This window comes from Ctenopharyngodon idella, chromosome 12 (assembly GCF_019924925.1).
Source record: "Ctenopharyngodon idella isolate HZGC_01 chromosome 12, HZGC01, whole genome shotgun sequence".
NCBI classification, from domain to species: domain Eukaryota; kingdom Metazoa; phylum Chordata; class Actinopteri; order Cypriniformes; family Xenocyprididae; genus Ctenopharyngodon; species Ctenopharyngodon idella.
In genome coordinates, this window is record NC_067231.1 from 26,464,192 (window position 1) to 26,486,822 (window position 22,631).

The 22,631-nt window shown below is 34.0% G+C and overlaps 1 protein-coding gene across 7 annotated transcripts in view; it reads left to right on the forward strand.

Moving 5' to 3' along the window:
- The window catches only part of ptprea (protein tyrosine phosphatase receptor type Ea), an 89,336-nt gene extending 68,146 nt beyond the window's left edge, over nucleotides 1–21,190 (forward strand). For 3 of the 7 annotated variants that reach the window (XM_051914585.1, XM_051914586.1, XM_051914588.1), the window contains exons 4-22: nucleotides 21–111; nucleotides 464–537; nucleotides 2,545–2,640; nucleotides 4,259–4,395; nucleotides 5,558–5,648; nucleotides 8,952–9,028; nucleotides 9,836–9,872; nucleotides 9,976–10,073; nucleotides 11,687–11,806; nucleotides 12,046–12,209; nucleotides 14,450–14,585; nucleotides 14,720–14,869; nucleotides 15,251–15,344; nucleotides 16,324–16,400; nucleotides 17,154–17,288; nucleotides 17,414–17,539; nucleotides 17,657–17,808; nucleotides 18,937–19,072; nucleotides 20,236–21,190. In XM_051914585.1, coding sequence (XP_051770545.1) covers nucleotides 21–111; nucleotides 464–537; nucleotides 2,545–2,640; nucleotides 4,259–4,395; nucleotides 5,558–5,648; nucleotides 8,952–9,028; nucleotides 9,836–9,872; nucleotides 9,976–10,073; nucleotides 11,687–11,806; nucleotides 12,046–12,209; nucleotides 14,450–14,585; nucleotides 14,720–14,869; nucleotides 15,251–15,344; nucleotides 16,324–16,400; nucleotides 17,154–17,288; nucleotides 17,414–17,539; nucleotides 17,657–17,808; nucleotides 18,937–19,072; nucleotides 20,236–20,310 — 2,066 coding nt within the window. In that variant the 3' untranslated portion in view covers nucleotides 20,311–21,190. Of the gene's footprint in view, nucleotides 1–20; nucleotides 112–192; nucleotides 381–463; nucleotides 538–2,544; nucleotides 2,641–4,258; nucleotides 4,396–5,557; nucleotides 5,649–8,951; nucleotides 9,029–9,835; nucleotides 9,873–9,975; nucleotides 10,074–11,686; nucleotides 11,807–12,045; nucleotides 12,210–14,449; nucleotides 14,586–14,719; nucleotides 14,870–15,250; nucleotides 15,345–16,323; nucleotides 16,401–17,153; nucleotides 17,289–17,413; nucleotides 17,540–17,656; nucleotides 17,809–18,936; nucleotides 19,073–20,235 lie in introns of those variants that run through there. The other 4 variants (XM_051914589.1, XM_051914591.1, XM_051914590.1 and 1 more) reach the window with 4 other exon arrangements.
- Nucleotides 21,191–22,631: the final 1,441 nt, after the last annotated feature.

Below are 22,631 nucleotides of genomic sequence, written 5' to 3' on the forward strand. Positions count from 1 at the left end.
GCCTCTCCTTCTTCCTTTAGAGGACTCGGACAACACACACATCCTGCCCATACTGCTGGGGCTGTCCGTCTTGGTGCTTTTTCTAGGGTTGCTGACCTGGTTTTGCCTCAGGTATGGCACAAATATACACACACACCAACACTGTGAGTCAAACACTGTTAGTCTGTCATGCTCTCAAGCTCCACCCCTTTCTGATTAAGGGCAGGGACAGGAACTAAGACATGTTGTCACACATACACACACACACACACACATATTTATTCATACATAGAAGTAAACCCACAGATTTTTGCATGGTTCTAGTGGTAGAGAGTGTGTTGTGTAGCGTGTGTCCGTGGTGAAAAAGCACCTCTGATGAAAAAGAGCTCGAGTTTTCGTTGGTGAGACAAACTTGAAGACTTAGGATTGTGATATATGTCTTTTCCTGATATGTTTAACCCTCCTTTTCTTTTTTGTCTTTCAGGTTGAAAAACCAGAGGAAAGCTGTCATCACAGCCGTCGACAAGAAAGTACCAAATGGCATCCTGGAAGAGCAAGGTAAACTGTTTCTTTATCTGCTCTGAATCGGTTAGATGTTAAAGATTGGATAAAAGTAACTGGCTGATTGTGAATGCTCTGTTGTGTAAAGCGAGACATCTTGGCAAGTTTCACTTTATCAAATGTGCTATGTTCGGCTTCCTGTTGCCTCGATATGATATGTGCCTCGTGAAGAGAGCAGGACGTGAGCGTTTTTATGCGCTACACGTGTTATTCTATCCACAACGACTCTGTCATTGCCTAAAAAGATCACTTTGACTGTGGATTATGGATGATATTATGCTTTTTAATGCTGATTTTTGAGAAAGGTTGTCATCTGCGTCAGCGATGTTTACAATGAAAGACCAGCCATTGATAAAAAAATAATTGCTATATATTTCTCTGAATTATTATGTTAGGTTTACAAAAGTAACTTTTGTTTTCATGGCTTCATTTTTTACTAAATCTTAAATATTTTAAGAACAGATTTAAAAGTTGGTTAGAAATAAAACATTTGTTTTAATAAAAAGCTCAACTTTCATGCTAGACTTTGTCAGCCAACAGCAAATTTTGTTTTTTTAGTTTAATATTAGTGAGCGAATATTTAACTATGAATCTCTAAACGTTGTTAGCATTGGCTAAACTCTGTGTATTGAATTATTTATTGTTTTGTTCCATGGATACAGAGATGTAAGGGGAAGCATTACGCTGCTTGAAGTCCCATTATCAATATTTCCTCAAAAATATTTAAATATGACTAAAACAATGTGAAAGAGGAAGAAGGTTATTTTTTAAACATATGTTCCTGTTTGCTTTTATTAGAGTATGCTTGTTTGACACAAAAACTGTGGCTCATGGTTAGCCATATTGAAGACAAATCACAAAATAAGACTAGGATTGTGTTTCTTAGACAGCAATCAATGAGATTCAATGGAGAGCAAACTGAGTCTCCTGGTTGTTCTCCTGAGAAATGGACCCTCACAATCTCCTCTAGATGTTCGGAAGGGATCTCAAACTGCGCTCAGAATTGCCAAAGTACCAAGATTTTTAATTTTTGTGAGATTGTTGCCACAGATTGTGTGTCTTGTCGAAGGTCTTGTGGATTTATGTAATAGACTTCCTCTGCTCTCTTTCTCACATTATCTCGACGGAAATATCTCTCAAGGAATATTCCGTGAGCCAAGGCGAGAGACGACACTCTCTATACATGGAGGAAAAGGTGTTAAAGGACATTGACTGTGTTCAATCTAGCTGGCATAAAAACAATTTAATCTGAGAGAATGTTTCAGTCTTTAGAGGTGAACGTCACACCTGTGTAAAGGAAGTGGCTTACCAACTTTCTCCAGCTCTCTGTGCCACCATTTGTTTGTCTCTTTGATGTACATTACTGAAATAGTTTGAAAAAAAAAAAAAAAAAAGGCAGTAATATTGTAAAATATTTTCACAATTGAAAATAACTTATCTCTTTTAATATGTGTTATAATGTATTTTTTTCCTGTGTTTGAAAGCTGAATTTTCAGCATAAATTTAATGCATCCTTGCTGAATAAAAGTATTAATTAAAAAAAACAAAAAAAAAAACGTACTGACCCCAAACCTTTGAACTATAGTGTTTAAGTCTGAAAAAACTCATTTTTTTTGCAGAAAAACACTTACTATTGCTTAGAATTATGTTACTTAAAACCCGAACCAGAAACCAGAAAATCATATAGAGACTGGTGAACTGTTCTGATTTGAGTCGGTAGGAAACCACAAATAACTCCATAGCAACTCCATTGCAACATCCTGGCACCACCCTAGCATTGTGACAGTGACATTTGCATGGTCAAGCACGACTTAATTAAATTTTTCATAGTTTTATTTATCACCTAACCTAATTAAATCTACTACTTCCTATGTTTTATAGTATATTTAAGAACAAATGGTTTCACCATTATTTAGTTATTTATTAATTTTTAAGTCTAAACGCTAATATACACCTGAGTAACACCGGTCATTATGTGTGTGTTTGTATGTGTGTGTCGTATAGAGGAATATATAGATATGGATGATGATGATGATGGTGGTGATGATAAGGATGATGATGATGGTGATGATGAGGATGATCTTGGCTGGCCGTCAGAAGGTCAGGTATATGTTGTGTCTCATGAACAGGCATGGACATCTAAACTAACATCTCACCGTCTCTAACCTCTAACTCAATGGTTGTGGGTTTCTTTTGGTGCTACAAGGGTATATGGGCATATGCTGCTTTAAATATGCCTGTTTTTCTTTCTTTTACAAAGGCATGCTGATAGCTTTCCTGATAGGGCCGGTTCACACAGAACACGTTTTTGCTGTTGAAATCGAACATTGGTCAATGGAGCGGTCTTGAGATGCGTTTTTAAAAAAAGTTAAACTTTTTGTAACTAGAGCACCATGTTTTTAGAATGCCGTGTCATGTGCAAGATGCTGTGAAAGACGGGAGACGGGAGCGCAACGGCTGAAGACGTCCGTCTAGTGTGTGTTTACATTGAAAAACAATGGAAAAATAGTGCAGTTTAATGGAAAAGTGCATTCTGTGTGAATGGCCCACAGCATGTTTTTCGTGGGTGACAAAACTCTTTAAATAAAAATGTATTTAACAGTCTTCTGTTATATATTTAGGTGTTTTTTTTTTTTGGTCTAAATTATGGATTTTTTATTGGCAGTGTACCGTAATATCAAACCCAATCACACTGATTGATGATACAGACCAAATCTACTGTTGAGTTTTCATGTTTTATGGGGACTTTCCATAGACATAATGATTTTTATACTGTACAAACTATATATTCTATCCCCTAACCCTAAGCACAACCCTCACAGAAAACATTTTGCATTTTTACATTTTCAAAAAATATGATTTATAAGTTTCCTCATTTGGACCAAAGTCTTAAGTCTTCCTCATTTGGACCAAAAAATGTCTTCACTAGCACAATATTTCGAAAATTGCCATCTTTGTGGGGACATTTTGTCCCCATAATGTAGGGTATACAGTACCTTAACCACCTACACACACCCACACACACACACCCACACGTTTGTTTTTGTGAATTGTGGGGACATTCCATAGGCGTAATGGTTTTTAGACTGTACAAACAGTATTTTCTATCGCCCTACACTACTCCTACCCCTAAACCTACCCATCACAGAAAACTGCACATTTTTACTTTTATCAAAAAAAAATCATTCTGTATGATTTATAAGCCTTTTGAAAAATGGGGACATGGGGTAATGTCCTCATAAGTCACCCCCTCCTTGTAATACCTTTGTCATACCCATGTCATTATACAAATTTGTGTCCTGATATGTCACAAAAACGCGCACGCACACACACATGCACGCACGCACATGCACGCACACCAGAGATGAAAGACAATATTTAAAATAGGTCAGGAAATGTGCTGCCCTCAAGTGGCATTCGAAGTGTTAATTTTTTTATACAGCAGTTCTACAAACAAAAAGTCAGTTTCAGATATATGTAAATAGCAGGGTATTTATTTTTGCATTAATACTGATACAAACAGTGAAACGTCACTTGTCAATCAAATTGCATGTGTGTGTTTGTCTCAGTTGGTGATTTAAATGTGATTGTAAATGTGCACATATGTAGAAACCGTGAAGTTATGTGTATTTAATTCGCATACAATGTTGCATCTCCTCAAGATTCATTACTTTTCATGTGATTGTCTGTAACATACATTTACCCTATTCCTCTACAGAGCAACAGACGGTGGTCTTACTGCCAAGATCCCCTTCCACATCCAAAACATATTTCCCCATCCCTGTAGACAACTTGGAAGAAGAGTATCGGATACGCTCGGCCGATGATGGGAAACTCTTCCGGGAAGAGTATAACGTGAGTTTTTTTTTTTTTTTTTGTGCACATAAAGATTGTACTTTAAAAGTATATTGATTATGATTAGAGATGCCAAAAATACAACAATATTGACAAGAAAAACACTCATTATTTTAGTAGCTAATAGTATTAGTTTTGAGATTCATGAAATTTCATTTTATTGGTAATTTGGTATCATTTATTTCAACACCAATTATGGTGATCTGAAAACTGCAAAAATAAATACAAAACCAGATCCCGTCTGCAAATGCTGCTGCTCATTATTGTTGTTTACACTGATTACATCACTCATGTTGCTGAAAGTTCAGCAGTCGTGTTTTTTACTGTTTAGTGGCAACACTCGCTGGAGAGATATATTATTTTGCTTGTGGCTCATAAATAAGCTGATGGTGCATTATCGTGCTGTTATTAACTGGCAGAAACACTCCGGCGCATTCATGCGGATCAGCAAATATCCTTCCACATTTGCTGATGGCTCAACTGCTCTCATTTCCCACTGAGAATTACTGGAATTAAGATGTTCAGGAGTCATCAGGCATTGACTCATTCGAGAATGTTCCTCTCAACTGCTTTTAGACGCATGATTCAAGATTCACTCCTCTCACAGGCCCATGATTCAAGAACACACATTGAATGAACCATGAGAATTTTCTGTCCCATGGAAACGATGTTTATGCTCAACAATCTTAATGGCCACTTAAACTATTTAAGTCGGAATGGAAGTGGATCTGCTGGTTGAACAATGGCCTATACATACAGGAACAAAGCGTCAGTAATATTATTCAGTTTCAGCAATAACAAAATGACAAGTTTGGAGGGAATTTGAACAGCATGATCGGTTTTGCTCAAATACACAATTCTGTAAGAATGAACGTGTTAGGTAACAATTCGATTAAATGAAATCATGTCATTTTTCAGGTTTAACGATGTGAGAATATCTCAGGTGCATGATCCACAACAATGCATTTGTGTAGAGTGCAGTATACAGATAAAGCTTTCTACAGTTGTAATGTAGAAAGCTCACAGCATCTGTTATTCCCAGACAGTCTGCCATTTAAGTCCAAATAAAACTCTGTTTGACTCTGCATCCAAGATGAGATGTGCTTAGGGTGGTATGGTCACATTTAGTGTTGTTAACTTGTTTAGTTTGTATTGTTGACAGTCATTACCAGGAGGTTCGACCCAAGGAACATGTGAAGAGGCCAATAAAGAAGAAAACAAGGAGAAGAACAGATATCCAAACATTTTACCATGTAAGAATTCTCTCTTTTTTTCTCTTTGTCTTTTCTCCTCTTCATCTGTTCAAGTCAAGTCACCTTTATTTACTTTATTCAACAAATTCATCTCTTCCCTGTCATTATCCTACAGTGTTTACTTTGTAAACAGTGCAAGCTTATGGTATTATGTAGATAGAATATTATGGTATTATGAGAGAGAGATCGACTAAACAAGTGTATTACCTACATCTGATAGCATTAATTCTTCAGGTCAATGTCCATAGTAATATATTCATTATAAAAAATCTGTTTGAATGTCCGCTGAGGAAAGCGATTTGTCCTTTTAAAAGTTAAGGGGATTTCCCACACTGCTATTTCCCACACACTCCCTTGACTCACTAGTCTTTGCCATCATCTAATGGCATAATAATGTTAACTTTCACTGATACTATTGATGGACTCTTTCCAAATACAGCATATTATTTATATAAAATAATATTTATTGATCAACAATATTTAAATTAACAACAATAGCCATTATAAAAGACATAAAGACAAGCAAACAATAAACACAAGCAAATAAATAAAAAACACAAGCAAACAATTCAGTCAAATGCACAAAAGTAGCACTCTAGTACAGGATTTAAGTCAAATAAAGCCTAACTAGAACGTTATGAAATTTAATTTTCCCCTTGCTCTGGAACAAGTAATAAATTAATAAGACCAAAGATTGCCCGTTTGATATACCCCAAATTAATTAAAATTTCTACATAAGAGTTAGTGGCAAATTCCCAAAGGACTGGCCATGATGAAGCTGTTCTCTGCGGGTACATGAGCACTGAACGGCTGCTGACGGACGGCCTGGAGCTCAAATCTGTGAAAGCGTCAAAACTATCAGAACAACAATTGTGAAGTAGGCGCTATGTTTATATATGAGTCACATATTTGAGGTCTAAATAACTACATTTTCACCTAAAATAATCTTAAAACCACATTTCGTGAAACAACAGCAGTAGTATTTATAAAAAGTATGATGGATTTGCTCGGCCGCCATTACAGTCACCACAAGCGGAGTGATACAAATGGTGAAACGTTCCAGTGCTGTTACTGGGAGAATATCACACAGCTCTCAGCCAATCAGATTCGAGAACCAGAAAGAACTGTTGTGTATATATATATATATATACATACATACAGGTGCTGGTCATATAATTAGAATATCATCAAAAAGTTGATTTATTTCACTAATTCCATTCAAAAAGTGAAACTTGTATATTATATTCATTCATTACACACAGACTGATATATTTCAAATGTTTATTTCTTTTAATTTTGATGATTATAACTGACAACTAAGGAAAATCCCAAATTCAGTATCTCAGAAAATTAGAATATTACTTAAGACCAATACAAAGAAAGGATTTTTAGAAATCTTGGCCAACTGAAAAGTATGAACATGAAAAGTATGAGCATGTACAGCACTCAATACTTAGTTGGGGCTCCTTTTGCCTGAATTACTGCAGCAATGCGGCGTGGCATGGAGTCGATCAGTCTGTGGCACTGCTCAGGTGTTATAAGAGCCCAGGTTGCTCTGATAGTGGCCTTCAGCTCTTCTGCATTGTTGGGTCTGGCATATCGCATCTTCCTCTTCACAATACCCCATAGATTTTCTATGGGGTTAAGGTCAGGCGAGTTTGCTGGCCAATTAAGAACAGGGATACCATGGTCCTTAAACCAGGTACTAGTAGCTTTGGCACTGTGTGCAGGTGCCAAGTCCTGTTGGAAAATGAAATCTGCATCTCCATAAAGTTGGTCAGCAGCAAGAAGCATGAAGTGCTCTAAAACTTCCTGGTATACGGCTGTGTTGACCTTGGACCTCAGAAAACACAGTGGACCAACACCAGCAGATGACATGGCACCCCAAACCATCACTGACTGTGGAAACTTTACACTGGACCTCAAGCAACGTGGATTGTGCGCCTCTCCTCTCTTCCTCCAGACTCTGGGACCCTGATTTCCAAAGGAAATGCAAAATTTACTTTCATCAGGGAACATAACTTTGGACCACTCAGCAGCAGTCCAGTCCTTTTTGTCTTTAGCCCAGGCGAGACGCTTCTGATGCTGTCTGTTGTTCAAGAGTGGCTTGAGACAAGGAATGCGACAGCTGAAACCCATGTCTTGCATACGTCTGTGCGTAGTGGTTCTTGAAGCACTGACTCCAGCTGCAATCCACTCTTTGTGAATCTCCCCCACATTTTTGAATGGGTTTTGTTTCACAATCCTCTCCAGGGTGCGGTTATCCCTATTGCTTGTACACTTTTTTCTACCACATCTTTTCCTCCCCTTCGCCTCTCTATTAATGTGCTTGGACACAGAGCTCTGTGAACAGCCAGCCTCTTTTGCAATGACCTTTTGTGTCTTGCCCTCCTTGTGCAAGGTGTCAATGGTCGTCTTTTGGACAACTGTCAAGTCAGCAGTCTTCCCCATGATTGTGTTGCCTACAGAACTAGACTTAGAGACCATTTAAAGGCCTTTGCAGGTGTTTTGAGTTAATTAGCTGATTAGAGTGTGGCACCAGGTGTCTTCAATATTGAACCTTTTCACAATATTCTAATTTTCTGAGATACTGAATTTGGGATTTTCCTTAGTTGTCAGTTATAATCATCAAAATTAAAAGAAATAAACATTTGAAATATATCAGTCTGTGTGTAATGAATGAATATAATATACAAGTTTCACTTTTTGAATGGAATTAGTGAAATAAATCAACTTTTTGATGATATTCTAATTATATGACCAGCACCTGTACATACACACATGTGTGTGTGTGTATATATATATATATATATATATATACACACACTGATGAGCCAAAACATTATGACCACAGGTGAAGTGAATATCGTTGATCGTTGTCCCGGTAAGCAAACAATCAGTTCTCAGAATCAATGTGTTGGATGCAGGAGAAGTTGACAGGAATAAAGATCTGAGCGACTTTCATCCCCTTATATTTGATGTTGTTGATTCATACGTGTTGTTGCCTTCGTGTTCGGACATCAGCTCAGCTCATTTTCTTGTGATATCACACTGAAGTTTCATCTCAATAGTTGCTGCCACCTTCGTACATCTAATTTCAACTTCTCTAAATGGAACTTTCAGTTCCTTGTGCCCACATCCGTGTCATTTCACTTTTTTTTGTCTTAACACGTTCATTTTTTTTCAAATATTTTTAAAATCTTTTCTATTTAGAAGTTAAATCTCAAGAGGGCCTGAGAAGGAGCAATCAAATGTGTCTATGTTCAGAAATAAACAACATTTTTTGTCTTTCCTGTTATCCAGATGATCATTCCAGAGTGATTTTAACACCGATCGATGGGATCCCAAGTTCAGATTATATCAATGCATCATATATTGACGTAAGTGATTTGCCATGCCCTAACATGCATCAGTGCACTGCGATCAAGTTGACAAAGGAACAGAGTGCCGCAGTCACGACGTCCACATATCATCAAGTTATGTTTACCACGGACCTTACTTTACTCATAAATTGAAAACCCCCATTATAAAACCACATAGGAAAATTTCGAGGGAACCAGTGCCGAATTGACGTCACGCCTGCAGCACTCTATTGTCAGAATTGTACAGAATTTACTATTTTATTTTAAATAATAATAAAATGGCAAGAATAATAATGTTTAAATGTGCATTTCTTGTTCAAAATACAGTTCTTGAGCATGAGAAAATAAAGAAAATATTTTTGAAAATAAAAAAATTATCAGAGCAAAACATTTTGGTAACACTTTACTTAAAGCCTTAATATATGGTGCATTATAAAAGTATTTTTAATGCATTATTTATGCCTTGTAATGCACATTATAATGCATTGTATGATCTTATGAATAATTATAACCACAGTTATAATACATTATAATATTTATCTATTCATTGTTACACCTTGAGAAAGTAATGCATTAAAACACACGTCAAACAACGGATTTCAGAATCTGCAAATATTATAGTGCATTTTATGGTTAGAATTATTTATGCAAAGATACAATACATTATGACATACATAATGAATATAATGCATTATACATAAAGGCTTCAAGGAAAGTTTTACCAATATGTTTTTCACCCTGGTTTGCCCTAAAACAGCATGAATTCATAATTCAAAAATGTTAAAGTTTTTTTTTTTTTTTAAATCTTGGTTTCATTTCCCCCAGGGCTATAAAGATAAGAATAAGTTCATTGCAGCACAAGGTGAGTGCATCTGAATTTAAAAATAAGATTTGGTGAGCAGTCACACGTATGTGCGGTTTCAGTGGCTAAAAATGAGACTCAATAAAATGACCTCATGTTTCAGGTCCGAAACAGGACACGGTTGCAGACTTCTGGAGAATGATATGGGAACAGAAATCAGCCACTATTGTAATGCTGACAAATCTGAAAGAGCGAAAAGAGGTGTGTATCCTTTTTTTGGATTGCTGGTATGTTTCCTTGTTGGTCATCAGTTCTGTTAAATACTGGTGTAAATGAGATGATCTGTAAATAAATCAGATGTCAGAAAGCTGCATGGCATTAAATAGCTGAATCGCAAGGCTTCTTATTGCTTAATGTATCATTATATTAGCATTATATTACAAATATGCATTTGGTTGATGCTTTTTCCTTTCGAGTCGACATGCACAAGCCTCTCATACTTCCGCCATATACTTAAAAAGGCATCAGAATGTGAATACAATCACGTTTGAATAAATCTATTTGATTTCACATCAGTTCCTTTTTATAAACCGAATTTGTCTCCATTTCGATCACCTCTGATGTTCAGATGTCACGAAGCCGCCACACGACTCCTTTTTCTCTCCTCTCCATCATGGCCGTGAGCATCTCTAGAAAGACGAATCAATGAGACACAGAACGGAGAGGAGATTAAAATCAGCTTTGAGTAGGACTTGGAATCGATGATTTTAATAATGGCTGATAAAGCTCTCTCTGGCTTTAACCTAATTACTCCGCAAACTCTCATTAAGAGAGATTTATCCTCCGCTCTCGGGCAGGATAATGCTGATTGACAGACAGGCTGTTTTAAGACCTCAGATTAGCATCATGGTGTCTTAAAAGTCACCTTTACTGCTCTAATGCACTTACAGCTGTTCAGTGCCAGTGTTGGACAGATTTACTCTACAGGATTGGCATGTAATGTGTTTATGTTTATCTACAGAACTACATCTTTTGACCTTGCGTCGTGTTCTCGGTTTTATATTGATTAGAAGGAAACTTTAATTTCACTGTATTCTTGCCTTTTGTTAATAGAATTAACAGACATTGTTTCATTACTACATCAGTCAAATTGTTTATTTCTATTAAAATATTTTCATGTTTATTAATAAAAGTCAATGCCAATCAAAAGTAATCATTTATGTATTTAAAAGCAATATTAGCACCTATATTTGTACTACCATAGCAGTGCAGGTTATCTGCGAGAAACGTGTTTGTTCGAAATATTTATTCATTCATTCATTCAAATTCAAGTAATTCATTTTTATTTCAAGTAATTAAAAATACAAAAAATATATAAGAAGAAATTGAGAAATAAACGAAAATAATGGTAACTATATTTGTACTATTTTATTAACTTTGTTTTTATTTATCATTTACTTATTTAGTACAAGTAAGAATAATAGACTATATTAGCAGCTATATAAATCTATTTATTAAATGTAATTATTTAATACATGTAAGAAAAATATTTATTTTAATACTACTAAAATGAAAAAAGTAAGAAAGAAACTAAAATAATTGTAACTGTATTAGCAGCTATATTTTTTTTACTACAAAAACATTGGAGGTGAGCAGAATTTTATTAGCTTTGTTATTTATTTACTTATTTTAGTGCTGTCAAACGATTAATTGCATCCAAAATAAAAGTTTGTTTACATAATATATGTGTGTGTACTGTGTATATTTATTATGTATATATATATATATATATATATAAGAAAAAAAAATTAAACTACAATTAATGGTAAATATATGATGATCTTATTGTAACTCTACTGTGTTTTTCTCTATAGGATAAGTGTTATCAGTATTGGCCCGATCAGGGATGCTGGACGTACGGTAACGTGCGTGTTGCTGTGGAAGACTTTACAGTACTGGTGGACTACACGATACGCAAATTCTGTGTGCAATATGTAAGTCTGAATACACTGAAGTCCAGTCATCTTCATGCACGCTGTAGATGTTATGTCACACATATGTCTCTTGCACTTAATTCTGTGAAAATGTGAATTTCTCTTAGTTTATTCTTAAAATAAATGTGCTTGTGGCTTATCAACAGTTCGGTTTGTTCACGTGCATGTATACATGTGTTTTTGAGAACGCGTTCCTTCCTGTGTCACCACACTCTCATCCTTCGTTGTCTCTATCACAGCAGGCCAGCGACGGCACCAAAACGCCTCGTCTGGTCACGCAGCTTCACTTCACCAGCTGGCCTGACTTTGGCGTTCCCTTCTCGCCCATCGGCATGCTCAAGTTCCTGAAGAAGGTGAAGCAGGTGAACCCCTCGTACGCCGGGCCCATCGTGGTGCACTGCAGGTGGGTTGTCTTTGAGCACGACTGTTGTACTCAGAATGTCAGTGGGAACTAAAGCTGTAGAGACACTCTTCATGTGTGAAGTCCGATCATTTACTATAGGTGTGAAGTGTGACCAGTTTTGGTCTGCAAGATATTCATGCAACATGTTTTGACCTTGTGTCGTGTTCTCTGCTTTTTAATGATTAGCGCAAAACTTTCAAGTCACTATTTTTGCCTGTATTTCGAACTTTTGAGTAATGAATACATTATAAGTGTATAAGTTAAAGGGATAGTTCACCCAAAAATGAAAGTTCTGTCATCATTTACTCACCCTTAAGTTGTTTCAAACCTGTATGAGTTTCTTTCTTCTGTTCAACACAAAAGAAGATCTTTTGAAGAATGTTGGTAACCAGACAGTTCACGGAAGCCATTGACTTCCATAGTAGAAAAAAAAAAAAAACTATGGAAGTCAATGGCTACCGTCAACTGTCTAGTTAGGGTTTAATGCACAATCAAAATGATTTGAAATTTTCAGATATGTACTTTTCAGAAATGTTCATGTTTTAAATGTACAATACTGATTTGTTAATCAATATATAATGTTTACATGTTAATGAGTCGATGTTAATCATTAATCTAATTAAAAGGTGATATTACAGTACTATATTCGTATTCAAAGCAATGGCAGTTTAGCTGCAGAAAATGATTATAGAAAATGAATGAAAAATTATATAATGATTTATAACATAATTTAAATTTAATTATTTTTAAATAATGTAGGAAAGTCATTTTAAAAATTAAAAAAATATATAAATTATATTTAAAGGGGACCTATAATGCCTCTTTTCACAAGATGTAATATAATCGCCACCTTTGTTGCGTGTTCTCGGGGGCAGGGTTTATGCAAATTTTAGGTTTAGTGATGTCACTATTATTAAACTTAAGCACATAACTGATCGACTCTTTTTTTTCACCTTAGCATTGTAGTGGCAACATTTGCACGAGCAAAAACACTCACATTTACCTAAATCCTCAGAACATGTTATTAAAAAAAAACTTTATTTTTCAGGATTCAACATTTGAGCCCAAACTTCCTGATCTACATTGCTAAACTTCTTACTTTTACAAAGTAACAATAACTTGCAGAATGAAAGTGCACATTTGAATTTCAACTTTCAGAAAAAGGACAAATTTTACATAACTTCCATCCACAGTAATCATTTTTGAGACCTCGCAGACCCTTTTGCGTCAGTCATGCATGCATAATTAATTTGATCAGACAATGATATACATTATTCAGAACGATTAGCATGTGATTTGAATTAGGTGAAGGAAGGTTCTTTCTCGCAGCTGATTGGTCATATACATAAAGCGAATTCATGTAGGTCATTGTCTGGGTTTCATGACACAATGTCCCATCTGTCCGCTCGTCATCAGTGTGTGTGTCATAGTCTTAACATTCTGCCCTCATCCTGTGTCCTAAACAACCAAACGCAGCGTCAGCAATACACTGCACTTCAGTTCCTGTCAAAAGCCCTTTTGAGGGTTTGTTCATTCAGTTGGTTGATCACTCATGCCCTCTAGTGTTCAGATTAGAATAAGGCGAGGGGAAATATGTGCGTTTGTCATTGTGTTTACAGATATTTTATTTCTCACTTGCAATTATTGTGAATTCATTTGAAGTGAAGACTTCATGAAAGCTGTTTCATGATGTCACAAAAAACCTAAACTAAAAAAATAATAATTATACATTAAATTATATATATATATATATATATGTAATATAAAATAAAAAATATATAAACATCCTAATAGAAAAATCGATTTTTATCCATCAAGATCATTAATATTTTGTTATATATTATTATTATATGAATTTATATTATGAAAAAGTGGTCCCTGTATGATAGGTGTTTGGAAAAGAAGAGTTGAAAAATTATTACGTTTTGGTAAAATATATCTTGTCATAAATAATTGTGTTTTAATGCATTATACTGTATAAAAGTGTATATTATAATGTATTATAACTGTGGTTAAAATTATTCATGAGATCATACAATGCATTATAAGGTGCATTACAAGGCATAATTAATGCATTAAAAATACTTTTATAATTAATCATACATAAAGACTCCAATATTTTGTTTTGAATTTTGTGCGCTAATGAATCATTCACAATAAGACCAGCAAAGTAAATGTATTCTTGTTGATTTTGAACATGATTTATATTGTGAATAACTGCGTCTGTGTCTCTGTGTCAGTGCTGGCGTGGGCAGGACAGGGACGTTCATCGTCATTGATGCCATGATTGACATGATGTACACCGAACAGAAGGTGGACGTCTTTGGTTTCGTGTCACGGATACGTGAGCAGAGATCACAGCTCGTTCAGACAGATGTGAGTAGCACATGTTGCCTACTTCATTTTTTATGGTCATTATAGAAAATACAGGTGATGGAAGCAGTCATACATGTTTAAAGGTGTACTGAATATATGATGATGATTTCTCAAAGTGTGTGTGTGTGTTGTAGTTGCAGTACTCATTCATCTATCAGGCTCTGCTGGAGTACTTCCTGTACGGGGACACAGAGCTGGACGTGTCTTCTCTGGAGGGTCACCTGCAGAAACTCCACAACACCAATGCTCCACTTGACCGCGTGGGTCTGGAGGAGGAGTTTAAGGTGCGGGTGTTTACTGACACTAGTGGTGTGTGGACATGTCTGATGTAAACAACTCCAGCATGGCTGAGAAGCATGGAAGAACGTGCTGAATGAAAATGCACATTTGCTCTCTGACAGTAGATGGCGCTTATTGAACAGCAGAAATTCTTTATCTGGTTCTTTATCTTTTGCACTTTAATCTGTTTGAAACATTCGTTTCATTTATTTAAGTTTTGTAACTGAATTCAATACCATAATAATGCAGTATACCATAATAAAAGCTTCATAAAGTATTGTGATATGAAAATTTGGTACCCTCAAATGCCTAGTGGTGTGAAATTGTTTATTGATCTGGATTTTATGGATTTTTAATGCATTTTTAATTCTGTTTTTTTTTTTCAGAAGCTGACAAACATGCGTATTATGAAGGAAAACATGAGGACGGGCAACCTGCCTGCCAACATGAAGAAAAACAGAGTCCTTCAGATCATTCCATGTGAGTTTAAAATCTTCTGCGCTCGTGAAGATCAAAAACCCTGAATGAATTATGACAGCTAATCTAAAAACAATATTAAATAATAGTTGAACCAAGTTTTAAGGTCTTTTTAAGGAACATATTTAAAGGGATAGTTCACCCAAAAATAAAAATTATCCCATGATTTACTCACCCTCAAGCCATCCTAGGTGTATATGACTATCTTCTTTCAGACGAACACAATCGGAGATATATTTAAAAATATCCTTAGTCCTCCAAGGTTTATAATGGTTGTGAATGGCTGCCCAGATTTTGAAGCTTCTCTTCTCTTATATCGAAATCCTCTGACATTTCTCTTTAAAATCATTGTTTTAGACTTCTAATTCGTGACCAGTGTTTTGTTTTGCTCTATCCTCTGAGCTTCAGCATTCGTCATTGCGTCATGCGTCGGGTCAGAAGTTACTCTTCTGCCACAAATCGATGCGTACGGCCATTTGCCGGAAGCTAGTTATTATAGTTAATAAAGTTTTAAATATGGATTTTTCTTACAAAAACCCATCGCTTCACTTCAGAAGGCCTTTATTAACCCCCTGAAGCTGTATGGATTATATTTATGATGGATGGATGAATTTGTTTGACTTCAAAATGGCCCCACGTTCACTACCATTATAAAGCTTAGAAAAGCCAGGATATTTTTAAATATATCTCCTATTGTGTTCATCTGAAAGAAGATAGTCATATACACCTAGGATGGCTTGAGGGTGAGTAAATCATGGAATAATTTTTGGGTGAACTATCCCTTTAAGAGTCAGTTTTGTAATCTGAACTGACCTTTCCATCTGTCTAGACTATAGTATGTTGCTGTGCTGTCTAGCTTTGTTTACAAGGAAGTTTATCAGAAATCTCTCTTCCTTTTCCTGTTCTGTTGTGCCTTTAGTTGTAATCATGACATGCAGTCATTTACATTTCATTTGATGTCTTTTCTCATTCATTTGTTCAGATGATTTTAATCGAGTCATTCTATCGATGAAAAGAGGTCAGGAGTTCACCGATTATATCAACGCATCTTTCATTGATGTAAGTATTTAATGACTTTTCAAGTTTCAGAGGCGTTTCATGATGAAACATTATGAAAATGAACATTGTTTTCTTTCAACACAAGACCAGGGATACTTGTTAAGAAAGTAAAAGGGTCAATTTAAATTTTTTCATTTTAAAAATTCTGAAAGTTTTCTTAGGGCTTGAGTTAGTGTTAGAGTTAGTGTCCAAAAACTTTTTGCCAATTTACCAATTAATATTTCTTACCAGCCATGAACCTGTATTTTAAATTATTTTTCTTAAATATTAATATTTTTGTCCTTACAACAGTAGTATTATTTAGCAAAACAAAAAATCAAACAGTAAAAAAACGTTATGCATCCTAGATAAACTTATAATGGTAAAGATTAAAGCTGTTGGTTTTTAGTAGACATTCGGATTAAATTATTAACATTACTGTAAGTAAAATTGTGAAATATTATTACAAATTAAAATAACTACTTTCTATTTGAATATATTTTGAAATGTAATATATTCCTGTGATGAAAAGCTGAATTTTCAGCATCATTACTCCAGTCTTCAGTGTCACATGATCCTTCAGAAATCATTCTAAGAAACATTTCTTCATTATCAAAATTATAAATTCTTATTATTTGATTCAAACCATGTATTGCATTGCATTTCCCAATAAACTGGCTAGTTACTGTTTTATTTACACTCCAAAGCCAGTTTGTATTCATATATTTTTGATCCTGGTCTGTAGAATTCATCTCATGTGTTTATGTTTTCCAGGGGTACCGGCAGAAGGACTATTTCATCGCCACACAGGGTCCTCTGTCGCACACGGTGGATGATTTCTGGAGGATGGTTTGGGAATGGAAGTGTCACTCAATCGTGATGCTAACAGAACTGCAGGAGAGAGATCAGGTACAAACACACTCCTTACAAATCCAGTTGTGCAGACACTCTCACACAACTTCCAAGAATAAATCCTGTCAGCTTTGTCATTTGGCTTGTGTGTGTGTGTGTGTGTGTGTGTGTGTATGTTACAGGACAAGTGTTTTCAGTACTGGCCTACTGAGGATTCAGTGACTTACGGGGAATTCACGGTGGAGATTAAAGGAGACACGCTGTGTGACACGTTCAGTCTCAGAGATCTGGTGCTCACATACGGCCCGGTGAGTGTGCTTTATGATCTTCCATTTGCATTGCTTTGGTGTGCTTTTGGAGTTAATATGTGGAGGCCACTTGGATGAATTGTAAGGCATGTTTGTGTGTATGTGTTTTCCTAAAAGGAGAAGCAGACACGTTTGGTTCGGCACTTTCATTTCCACGGCTGGCCAGAGATCGGAATCCCAGCCGAAGGCAAAGGGATGATCGACATCATCGCATCGGTGCAGAAACAACAGCAGCAGTCGGGCAACCACCCCATCGTCGTGCACTGCAGGTAAAACACACCTTTAACTAGACCAGGGTTTCCCAAACTGTATTGTCAGCCGAACACTTTTGATGTAAAATATTTTCTTGAACTACCCCGTGAGATTTTAAGCTAATATTTCAAAAATTTAATAATGTTCACGGTTCTCTAATGTCGGATAATGTCACAGGGATGCGATTTTTCTGTATTTTTCAACCTTAAAAGTATGACCCACGTGAATTGTGTAAATCTGAGAAGCACACGTTTGGGTTGGGGTCTGGCTGGTTACTGTATGATTGAAATCGTGAAATTGCCTTACACAATTACTAAGCAAACTGCAAAATGTTACGTTTTCTAATACATTAATTTAATGCGTGGATTGCTCCTCCTGACAGCGCTGCACGAGCTTGTGGCGCCATCTGCAGGACATCCTCAGCATGTTAGCCAGGGTTCAAAGCACCAAATGAGAGTAGATATCGGCATTGAAACTGTTACTCACCAGTTGCCAGGTGACTTTTGAGTGTGTTGTGAAGTTTGCGTGAGAAGTAACACGGAACCAAACCTGTCTGCTTCTCCTTTTAGGAAAGCCGTGGCGGTCCACTGTGCTCTCACTCTCACAAACATTACAATGCACTTATGTCACGTCACAATGTCTCTCTTGTGAACGCTCGTATGTCAGTAGACCAGAAGCATTGATTTATTGTTAAAAAATATTAGTATTGTTCTCACACAGACAATTACAATTCTGTCATCGATTACTCACCCTCATGTTGCTCCAAACCCGTAAGACTTTCGTTCATCATCAGAAGTCAAATTAAGATATTTTTAATGAGATCTGAGCAATTTCTGTCCCTCCATTGACAGTCTACACAACTACGTGTCTACGTGGACAGTCAATGGAGGGACAGAAATCGCTCAGATCTCATAAAAAATATCTTAATTTGTGTTCTGAAGATGAACGAAAGTCTTACGGGTGTGGAAAGACATTAGACATGAAAGACATGAGTAAATGATGACTGAATTTTCATTTTTGGGTGAACTAACCCTTTAACCCTTGCATTTAAACCTTTTTTAAAATTGACAGGTACTTGTGCTCAACCAGCTCTTTCCTAACCGGACTCTGTCGTGTCTCTTTGCTTTCTCGTGTGTGTTCTGCAGTGCCGGAGCGGGTCGGACCGGTACGTTTATCGCTCTCAGTAATATTCTGGAACGAGTGAAAGCCGAGGGTTTGCTGGATGTGTTTCAGACTGTGAAGAGTTTACGAATGCAGCGGCCACACATGGTGCAGACAGTGGTCAGTTCAAACCTTCACACACTTCATATCCGTTACACATTTACATGCACAATTAATCAAGATAATAAAAAAATCACAGTATTCATAGTTTCTGCCAGAATACTACTATAAAAATGTGTTAACTTGCTATTGCAGTTGCACCCTTGTCATCCCAAAGAAAAAAAGAGATGACAGAAGGATTCTGAAAGTGTCTTACGGTCTTTGAAGGCAGTTTTTTTAGTTAATTAATTTTATTTAATTAATGTTTAATTCAAGTAATATAAATTAATGTAATAATACTAATAATAATAATATAAATTAATTAGTAATATTATAAAAAAATATTTTAATCTCAATATTATATGAATGTAATATTATTACTTATTAATAATATTATTATTATTATTAATAATATATATAATATAATATAATATAATATAAATGAATTTAATATTAATTCATTTCATTGACTTAATTCAAGTAATATAAATTAATTAAATAATAATATAAATGAATTCATTCATAATATTTAACAAATATTTTAATGTCAATTTTATATGAATTTAATAATTAATTTTATTATGATTTAATACAATTAATATAAATCAGCTAAATAATATATTATTAGTATAAATTAATATTAATTAAATTAATATTATTATTATCATCACAACTATGATTAAAATAATCGTTTTAATGTCAATTCCGAATGTATTTAATATTAATTCATTTAATTCAATCGACTTAATTCAAGTAATATAAATTAGTGAAATAATAATAATATAAATTAATTAGCAATACTGAAAAAACTTTAATTTTATTATGATTTAATACAAGTAATATATATCAGCTAAATAATATAAATTATTAATATAAAATAATTGGTAATATTAATTTATTATGATTTAATACAAGTAATACAAATCAGCTAAATAATATAAATTATTAGTATAAATTAATTGGTAATATTGATTGAATTAATATGATTAATATCACAACCATGATTAAAATAATTGTTTCAATGTCAATTTCGACTGAATTTAATATTAATTAATTTTATTATGATTAATTCAAATAATATAAATTAATTCAATAATAATTTAAATTATGACCCGACTGACCTCTAAGTAAAGAATGAATGGTCATAAAGCGGTTTGCTCATTGTTCTCTCTTTCTGCCGGCAGGAACAGTATGACTTCTGCTACAGAGTGGTACAGGACTTTGTCGACATTTTCTCAGACTATGCCAATTTCAAATGATCTGATCTGCCTTAAATGCTTGAGTTTGATGCTTTTTTACACGTCAGTCGATCAGGATTTTACACCGCGACTGAAAGATAATTTTACGCTCTATTTTGCTATGCACTTCTCCTCGATGTTACTAAAAGATCATATCTATCTGTAATATACTAAGGCTACTAAAGTTTTAAAAACTGTACATTGTTTTGTCTCCTTTATAACATATTTAAATGGGTTGTTTTATTTTGGTCTTAAATTGTCTTTCTCATGACGGATCATTCCAGTTGTTGTAAAAAAGTGTTTTGTCTCTTTGTTTGTTCAACTAATTATTTTTATTTTTTATTAAGCGATTCATGTAGAATTTGTAAAGCTGTAGGTGGTATGTATTTATGCACTGTTGCAGACAGCGAGATAAAGCATGTATGTGAATGTTTCATGCCATTTTATTTATTAGATACAGAGTTATTGTCTTACATTTTTTGAACAATATCATTGTGTCAGAAAGTTGTTTTATTCCCGTCGTTAACATTGTGCTCATCAGCCATCGCAAATGTGAACATGTTTGACTTTTGGTTTCAAAGCAGCAAATATACCCATCACATATAAAGAGAGCGAGTCAGATTATTTTGGTTTTACGGGATACGGTTAAAGTATTATTAGTAAGAAAGGCACAAACACATTTACTGTAACATCAGCAAACATTTATATTAGATGTGATCTTGCACAGAAACAACAACTGTATGAGACTCATGACCTCTGACCTTAAACGTCCTGCCTCTGTTTTCCTGAGAATGATGCTGAGAAAAACTGCACAGGTTTTTAAAGCACACACACCACTGATTGTTTGCCTTGCAGAAGGCCAAGGATTTACAAATAAATGAACAAATGCATTATGAAATCAGTTCGTTGTCCCGTGTCTTATTTTTGTTGGGCTTATTTGCTAAATTAAGGTTTAATAATCAGCTTCACAAATGGCTAATCATAAGAAAGTAAAAATAAATGCATATAAAATAATAAAAATTAAGCATTAATTTCGCTTTAAATTGGCTAATAATAAAATTAAAACAAAAATATAATAAAATAATTATTTAAAATATGAAACATGGCTAAATAAAGGTTTAATCGTCTTAAAAAAATAATAAAAAGTATTTAAGAAATACATTTATAATGCAAATGGATAAATAAATTTTAATCTGCTTGTAAATGGCTAATAAAAAAACAAAACAATTAAAACTAATAAAAACTGCTACACAATTTTAGGTTTAATCAGCTTCAAAATGTTTAATAATATAAAATTAATGCATATAAAATAATAAAATGGCTAATTTTCTTTTCTTTTTTTTAAAATAAATGTATAATTAAAATGGCAAAATTAAGTATTAATTTGCTTTAAATTGGCTAATAATAAAATTGAAACAAAATAAAAATTATTTAAAATATGAAACATGGCTAAATAAAGGTTTAATCATCTTAAAAAAATAAAAAGTATTTAAGAAATACATTTATAATGCAAATGGATAAATAAATTTTAATCTGCTTGTAAATGGCTAATAATAAAAAACAATTAAAACTAATAAAAACTGCTACACAATTTTAGGTTTAATCAGCTTCAAAATGTTTAATAATATAAAATTAATGCATATAAAATAATAAAAATGGTTAAATATTAAAAAAAAAACTAAATTTATAATTAAAATGGCAGAATTAAGTATTGATTTGCTTTAAATTGGCTAATAATAAAAAATAAAACCAAAAAAATATAATAAAATAATTATTTAAAACATGAAACATGGCTAAATAAAGGTTTAATCATCTTAAAAATTAGTAATAAAATATAATTAATTTAAATTATTTAAGAAATACATTTTTTAAATGGCTAATAAAAAAAAACTGCTACACAATTTTAGGTTTAATCAGGTTTAATCAATAATATAAAATAAATGCATAAGCTATAAAATAATAAAAATGGGTAAATAAATTATTTTAAGTAATTATTATTTTAAATTTATTAAATACATTTATAAATTAAGTTTTAAAATATCTATAAAAAAAGGTTTGGTCAACTTTAAAATGGCTAACAAATTAAATCATTAAAATATAACTATATAAAGGTTTAATCAGCACAGATAAAAGAATTTCTCAAATTTCAATTTCATAGCAAAGAAACTGAACTGTTTATGACTGAAACCCTTGAAATACAACAACAGTTTACTGCAAGAAATGATGCGATGATGTAGTGAAATTACTAAGCAAATATCTAATGACCTCGATGCTGATTTCTGAGTAGGAATGGTATTGTAAAAAACAATCAATTAAAAAACAATCAACTTTTATGGATTCAT